Source organism: Pteropus vampyrus, unplaced genomic scaffold (genome assembly GCF_000151845.1).
Source record: "Pteropus vampyrus isolate Shadow unplaced genomic scaffold, Pvam_2.0 Scaffold95, whole genome shotgun sequence".
Lineage (NCBI taxonomy): Eukaryota > Metazoa > Chordata > Mammalia > Chiroptera > Pteropodidae > Pteropus > Pteropus vampyrus.
The window spans coordinates 394,047-401,890 of record NW_011888876.1 but is presented as its reverse complement, the minus strand read 5'-3'; the positions used below and the strand labels follow the sequence as shown (position 1 = coordinate 401,890).

The window sequence follows — 7,844 nt, the reverse complement described above, 5'->3', positions numbered from 1 at the left end:
CCATGGTCAGCGAGTCCCTGGGCTGGCTGCCTTGGCAGCCATTAAAAATGGGAAGAGCAAAGAGCAGGTGGGAGACTCTGGACGAGACGATCTCACCTTCACGAAAGGCACAGTTCTCGCACAGGTACGTGCGCCTCCGTGAGGTCTCTCGCTCGGAGACCTGGCTCTTGAAGTAGCCGCCTGTCCGTGAGCCAGCCTGGGCCTTCGTTTCCCGTCTATGGAGTAGGGGCCACGATGCTGACAACTGTCCCCGCCTCTTGGGGTTGGAGTAGAATTCGATGAGATGGTGCCTGCGATGGGTTTAGCAGGGCGTGTGGCCCAGAGACGGTATCCAGGAAAGTCTGACTGTGTTTTGATTATTATTGTTTATTGAAAAGAATAACATAGATCAAAACATGACAGTTTTCAGTAGGCGGTGGAATTATGAGTAATTTTCATTTCTCTCTGTAATTTTGTAGTCTTTTCCAAATTTTTTACACGTGTGTATTTATTGCGTTTTATAACATGCTCAAAATGAGTGTTACTTCAAATTCCTTTTAAAATAAACAAGTAGAAATGAAAAGGCCAGCCTGAGGGGGGTGAAGACATCACAGTTCAAATCTGTCTTTCAGAAGACACAGGGTCCCCAGGGGACTCCGGCCTCTGCTTTGGGGCCTGTCACTCCGTATAAAGTAGATTGCAGGACACTGTCTGGGCCCCTGGGGGTCAGCAGGAAGTGTGAGACATGGTGCTACCTCCCGGGAGCCCAGAGTCCCCCCCAGACAGACAGGTGCAGAAGCCGCTGCAGCGAAGGATGCATCCTTTGTGACAAAGGGCCCTCACCAGCCTGTGTGGTGCTGATCTCTGGGAAATGACCCCAAGCGACCCCTCCAGTGGAGAGGCCGCCTCGTCGCTGGGGCGGAGTTCCACAGTGGAGAGGCCCTGAGCAGGTCGGTAGATTTGGGATAGGAGAGGGCGAGGCCACAGGTAGGGTTCTCGGGGCCATGCAGGCCCCACTGTGGGGCACTGGCTCAGCATTGGTCCCCACTGCCTCTGCCCATTCAGTGTCACCTATGAGAAAAGGGCTGTGAGACACAGGCTCACCCGGAGAAAGTATGGTACCAGTAATGACCCGGCAGGAAGGTGGTGAAAAGGGGGCCAGTGGAGGCCAAGAGAGTCTGGGCCAAGCAGCTCGGCCTCTGCCTCGCCTGGGTCTAGCCGTGGCCCTGCCTGGCATTTTACCAGAAGAGTGGTGGCCCAGGACAACCTGCCCGTCGCGCTCAGAGGCCAGGGGCAGCTTTTATGGTGGCCGTTCCTGCCCAGTGCAGGCTTCAGGGCTGTAAAGCTGTGTTCCCGCAGCGTGGCAGGGCCTCGATCCCTTGTGGGTCTTCTTGGGTGGAGACGGGGGACACTGGCTCACTGTGCTGGCACTGTCCTCGTGGCCGCCCCTAATCCAGTCTCCTCCCCGCTGTCCCCAGGTCGCCTGCCCCTACGTTGGCTGTGGAGAATCCTTCGCTGACCACAGCACCCTTCACGCACAGGTGAGCTTGGTGGCCGGGAGCAGCCAGACAGCCCTGAGTTCAGGCCCCAGCTTCATCTACCTGCTCTGGGCCTCAGCGGCTATGTCTGCAAAGTGGGAATAATCATAGCAGGGAAGCAAGAGCTAACGCAGGTGCCAGCACTTAGCACGTGTCCGCGTTTGATCGGCGGCCGCCGTTGGCATTCGTGCTAGAGGGTGAGCAGGCCCCTCTGTCCCGACCGAGTCCTCACTGAGGCCGGAGAGCTGAGGCGGCTGGATGCAGGTGCAGGCTGGGGGCACCTGTTAGGTCAGTGTGTCCTTGACCTCGTTTTGGATCTTGCCTGCTAGGCTAAAAAGCACAACCTGACAGTGAACCTGACCACGTTCCGGGTGTGGTGTTACGCCTGCGAGAAGGAGGTGTTCCCGGAGCCGCGGCTGGCGGCTCACCTGCCCGGCTCCTCACACAAGTTCTTCGAGCAGGTAGCGGGGCACAGCGGGGTCAGTTCGATGGGTGGTGACGTGTTGAGGGTGGTGTCAGTGGAGCACGGGTTAGTGGGTCCTCAAAGGCGTCTGTGCCTGATCGCCGTTCCCAGGTGACTGAGGCGCTCTTATCAGCAAAGGCTCCCTGAGTCCCGGCTTTGTGCCCAGGCCCCTGCGAGGCAATGAGGAAGCCTGAGTGACTGGGGCAGGGCCTCCCCCAGGGAGCCCACAGGCTGCGGGGAGGCCCTGTGTAAATGCAGGGCTCAGGTGTGCCAGGCCGTGGGGCCAGCACAGACGCTGCCAGGCCCGCGGAGAGCCCTCGGCAACCCCCGATCTAAAACAGCCCCGGGGGGATCCGGAGAAGTCACTGCGACGCCCTTCATGGGTGTGCCTGGAAACCACCCAGGCCGGGCGACAAGTCATGCGGCCTTTAAAGGCGGCGGGCCCAGCGAGGCCGTGCAGGGCCCGGCTGCGGCTGGTGGTCAGCCAACCAGTTGTCGGTTGGGCCTGCGGGAGGGGACACTTGGGGAGACCCAAGAGTGTCTGTGTGCACATCGTGTCTCCTCCATCTGGACAGTGCCCGTCCTGTAGAAGGGGCTCAATCGTGTGCATGGGACACCGTTGTGGACAGGGTGGATGTTTACGATTTTGCACACATTATCCTGTTGTTTTTGGTGGAGTGTGTATTAAAAATCTATACAGATACATGCAGATGGTTGGCAGTGGTTATCTCAGGAAAGCTGGATTGCATGTTATTATTTGTTTCTGTTTCCCCCGCATTTATTATAAATAAAATAAATAGTCATTAGTCCTTATTGTAAATTCTCAAGGTAAGGCCGCCAGGGCCAGCTCTGTCCACGGTGTCCTCTGCTCAGATGGGCCAACACGGTGCAGGCTCAGAGCCGGCAGCTGGGCCTCCTGCTGATGGCCCGCGGGCCTCTGACCCGCCCCCCCCCCCGCCTTCTCCGCATTCCCTCCCCTCCTCGCCCCCTCCCTCCTCACCCCTCTTCTCCTCACTCTGGGTCTTGAATGCAGGACTCCCCGCTGGCCTCCCACCCTCTGAAAGCCATCCCCGTTGCCGTGGCTGACGAAGGAGAGTCTGACTCAGAGGACGATGACCTGAAACCGCGAGGTGACAGCCCCTGGGACAGGGGTGCGGGCGGGCTAGGCCGGGGGCCTCTGCTCTGGACGGGAAGCTCCACACGCCCTGGGCACTGGGCGCGTGATGGACGGCCCGCGTCGCGTGGTGGCTTTTCTTGGAGTGCTGGCCGCCCAGCTGGGTCCTTTGTGGTGTCTGTCGGCCGTGTGACCCGGGGCGGGCTGGCCCCTCTGCACCTGGGCCCTCCCTGTGCACTCTGGGTAGTGGGCAGGGCTGGGTGGAGGGCAGAGTTGGCCTGTTTGGCACACTCGGGTGACCGTAGCTGTGTTAGTGGAACCACATCATGTGACTTGGCGCGTCTCGGGGTGGAACACCAGTCACTGTGTCCTCCTCTGGTTGGGTCCTGGTGCCTCGAGAGCCACAGCTCCTCTCCAAGTGTGCACTACGAGGGCCCCTCGCCGGCGGGTGCTCACGTCCCCTCCCCCGTGTGCCATGGTTTCCTAGGCCTCACGGGCATGAAGAACCTCGGGAACTCCTGCTACATGAACGCCGCCCTGCAGGCCCTGTCCAACTGGTAGGTCGTCACTTCGTTGGGAGATGGGGCCAGGAGCTGTCCCTGGGGGGGCCTGGAAGTCGCAGCAGCAGCCCCCATGTTGTCCATCCGAACCCCTAAGAACACACGTGCCCTTTGACCCAGCAGTCCCTCCTGAGGGGACAGTGGAGATGTGGAGAAAGCCGTCTTTGCCGAGGTGTTTGTCATCCTGTCGTTTAATGGAAACGACTTAAGGGTCCAGGGTCACGGGTCACTCCGGGCCAGCCCTCTAGTGGGCGCGAGGGTAAGAGGTGCAGCTCAGTGTTCACTGACGTGGGAAGGGCTTCAGGGTGCAGGCAGTGGGGAGAGGAGGTTATGCAGCTTTGTGCGGCGTGATCCCATTTGGGGGGAAATATTAATTTTTACCGAAAGAGGCTGTCAACTCCGTGAGGCCACCTGGTCGGGATTCAGCGTACGTGCACGTGAGGGAGGGTGGGGACGTGACACGTAAGAAAGTCGGGGAGGATACGCCCTCAAATCTTTAGGGTAGCTGCCTTCACGTGGTAGGGGTTAAGGCTGATTGTTACGGTTGGTTATCTACATTTTCTAGTTTTTCTACCATGAACGTTATTCCTTGCGTAATGAGATAAGTTTTAAAAACAGAAGGAAGAGGCGGATGGGAGAGATGCTCTCAGGCTCGGGAAGGTTTCCACAGAATGGGCTGAGCGAGCAGGACGTAACGGCCCGTCCCCTCCCCTCACCCCACCAGCCCTAAATTGGGCAGCTCAGCTGATCTGGTTGGGGAAAGGGCTGTGTCCGTTTGCTGAGGCCACCACCACAATGCGCCACAGACCAGGTGGCCCGACCAGCAGAAATTCTCTGTCTTCTGAGTTCTGAGGCTGGAAGTCCAGGATCACGGTGTTGGCGGGGTTGGTTTCTCCTGAGGCCTCTCTGCTGGGCTTATAGATGGCCGCCTTCTGTGTTTCCACACCATCTTCCCTCTGTGCGCGTTTGTGTCCAAATTTCCTCCTCCTGTAAGGACGCCATTTATACTGGATTAGGGACCACCCCTGAGGTGTGGAGTTAGGACTCCAACTTAGAAACTTTAGGGGACACAGGTCAGCCTGTAACAGGTGGGACCCTTGTAGTCACCCACAGGCACTTCTGGCTCCAGGGGGCTGCAGTATGTCCCCCAGGGGAGTGCTCCCCCACACTAGAAGCGTGTGCTTCTCCAGCCAGCTCTTTCTAAAAGACGCCGTGCTCCCCTTCTTGTCTCTCCTGACCTGGCTCGCTGCCCCCCACCCCCAGCCCTCCGCTGACCCAGTTCTTCTTGGAGTGTGGAGGCCTAGTGCGCACAGACAAGAAGCCAGCCCTGTGCAAGAGTTACCAGAAGCTGGTTTCTGAGGTCTGGCACAGGAAACGGTGAGTGACAGCCCTGACTAGGGCAGGCGTGTGGGGACAGGGGTGTCCTCTCAGACCCCACCGGGCACTTGCTGTAGTCTACCCCCATGGTGTTTTCGGCAACCCTGCGAGGTGGACGCTGTTGCCAACTCTGTTTTCCAAGTTGGGCGACTGAGGTTCAGCAAGATTTAAGTACCTTGCTCAAGGTCACACAGCTCGTGAGAGGTGGAGCTAGAATGTGAACCTGGCATTGATCTGAGCCGGCAGTCAAGGCCCAGACACGTGCTGTGGCTGCTCCTGGGTCTCAGCCATGACCGTGCACGTAGGAAGGAACCTCATAAGTAGTGGCTGGCCCTTCAGCCCAGTGTGAAATGAATTTAAAGACAGGAAGCTTGGATTAGACCTGTTTGTCCAGAAAAAGTCAAAATTGGGAATAATTTAAAATGGGGCATAGAAGTACATTAAGGGTAGAAGCAGATTATAAGACTGTATGATACTATATAATTCCGATTTCCTAATAAGCGAAGTTTAAGTGTATACCTGTATGTAATTTTGTAAACGTCTGTATTTTCACAGAAAAATCTAGAAATCTTAACGGTAGTAATGTGTGGGTGATGCATTTAGCAGTAATGTTTCTTTGTTGGGCTTTTCTGAAATTTTAGCCATTTCAATAATGAACATGTATGACTTTTGAAAGAAGACTACAATAAATATTTCAGAGTGAAAACAGTTTTAAAATAGGCTTGTCAAGAGCCTTTTACTCAGGTGGGCCACACCCTGACATTTTCCCGCTTGACCGTAGAGATGCAAGAGTCTACCAAGGCCCCTGGTGTGTCGGCACCCCCCAAAGGCACAGCAAATGCCTCGCCGAGTCTGAGCCCACCCCGCCGGCTGACTGCGGCCAGCCCTCACGGGGTCGAGAGCCCAGGCAGGCCACCTGCACTAACGCGTCTGGTCTTCCTACAGCCCAAGCTGTGTGGTCCCCGCCAGCCTGTCCCATGGGATCAAGTTGGTCAACCCGATGTTTCGAGGCTATGCGCAGCAGGTAGGCTGTCCAAGCTGCCCAGGGGACACCCAGGGCCATTATCTAGTCGGCCTGGCTTTGAAGCCAAGACCGGCATGGGAAATGGCCACAGCACCTAAGCTCTGTGAGTTGGGGCCCCTCGCTGCCTGAGGATGTGTGAGGACGTTGGAGCCTCCCAGCAACCCGCTGGTGCTCGCCCTGCTGGACAGATGGGGAGACCGAGGTTCAGCAGGGCAAGCCACTTGCCCAGGTCACACGGCTGGCGGAGGGGAAGTTTGACCTCGGGCAGCCTAACGCCAGAGTCTGCGTGTCTCGGCACTGTATTCAAAATAGCATGTGCCTTCTCGTTTTCCAAACCACAGGCAGAATTTCACTTTTGTTAAACGTTTGATTACAAGTTTTGTAAATCTAGAGAACTCCTCTGCATAAAATCATGGGACCGAGATGCAGCCACATGCATACCCCAGCCCCAAACCTGGTCCAAGTCCCTGCCTCAGACTGTCACATTGCTGGGGCTTCACTGCTGGGCCTGCGGGTGGAGCTGGACCTGTCTGGCTTGGCATTTCTGCTGCCTGAGCGTGGGGGCCAGGAGCGGGGCGGTGGTCACGTGAGGGAAGGATGCCTTCGCTGCATCCCACCCCTATCCCTTCCCGGTGCGGGCTGCTGGGCGTTTCTCTGCTCACACCCTGAGTTGGATGAATGGCAGGCTCCTGGCTGAGAAGCCCAGCGCTGCCAGGACACCACCCTTTCTGGAGAGCAGTAATGTCTACACAGTGATCAAAATCTGCCATCCACTGTTGATTACTTGGTCACTACCTGCCACGTAGGTGCAGCCTTGGTTATTGTCACAGAACTCTTATAGTGGGCCCTGTCATCACCCCCGTGTTATAGGTAAGGAGCTGAGGCTCAGAGAGGTTCTACAGCTCTCTCAGGTCACACAGCGCACAGCGGTAGGGGTGGGACTCAGGCCTGGCCGAGCTGTCCCTACCCTCATCCTGTGCGAGGCGCTTTGCCGGCCCTCGGCGCTCAGTGAGGACCCCGTGGGGCAGGGCCCCTCCGCTGCTGCCTCACATCCACCTGGACTCCAGAAGCATCGTTCTGTGGTCCTTGGATTTAGCAGAGGACATTTCTGAGTCTGAAGCGCAGATGCAGCTGTGGGCCCTTTGGTGACCAGAGGATGCTGTCATGCTTCCACATGGCTTGAGATTTTAGCAACGAGCACAGAGTCCTTTTGTTAAGAGGAAAAACCAGGAAAAAAGTAGACGGCGTGTCGACGGCCTCTTTCTTAAAGGAACCTTTCAGTGACCCCGACTCAGGCCGCACATCTCCTCTCCCGTCGCCATGCTGTGAGATAAGCGGGCGGTTCATTTCTCTGGTCTTCGAGTTTGGCATTTGTCCTGAGGGAATGCAGCCAGAGCCCGCCCTCCCCTCCTCTAGAATGGGGAGGACGAGGCCCCCTCCCCGTGTCTGACGTGAGGCTTCGAGTGCGCGACTGGGTCTGGCCACTGTGGGAGGCCCGCCTCGTGCCGGTCAGGAGTTGGGCCAGGCGGTGGGGGAGGGGGCTGCTTCTGACATCTGGGTCAGGAACTGTGAGGGACAGAGCTAGACTTTGAGTCCAGTGGCTCAGCACGGCAGCAAGTGCGTCCAGCCGTCGGAGATCAGCTGCCATGACTGTCTTCAGACCTTTTAAAGCACCTCCTGTATGGTGTGTGCTGCTCTCGGCTCAGTGGGCAGGCTGAGCCCGAGGCCTCGCTGCCCTCACTTCCTGCTGGGTTGGTGACCTAGTCACAGACTAGTCAGAATAGAAGTG

At 57.4% G+C, this 7,844-nt stretch overlaps 1 protein-coding gene across 1 annotated transcript in view; it reads left to right on the top strand.

The window, feature by feature from the left end:
• The window catches only part of USP20 (ubiquitin specific peptidase 20), a 36,096-nt gene that overhangs the window by 14,951 nt on the left and 13,301 nt on the right, over window positions 1-7,844 (top strand). The window contains exons 4-9 of the mRNA XM_023532954.1: window positions 1,437-1,520; window positions 1,847-1,978; window positions 3,014-3,110; window positions 3,582-3,651; window positions 4,918-5,031; window positions 5,977-6,055. Coding sequence (XP_023388722.1) covers window positions 1,437-1,520; window positions 1,847-1,978; window positions 3,014-3,110; window positions 3,582-3,651; window positions 4,918-5,031; window positions 5,977-6,055 — 576 coding nt within the window. The remainder of the gene's footprint in view (window positions 1-1,436; window positions 1,521-1,846; window positions 1,979-3,013; window positions 3,111-3,581; window positions 3,652-4,917; window positions 5,032-5,976; window positions 6,056-7,844) is intronic.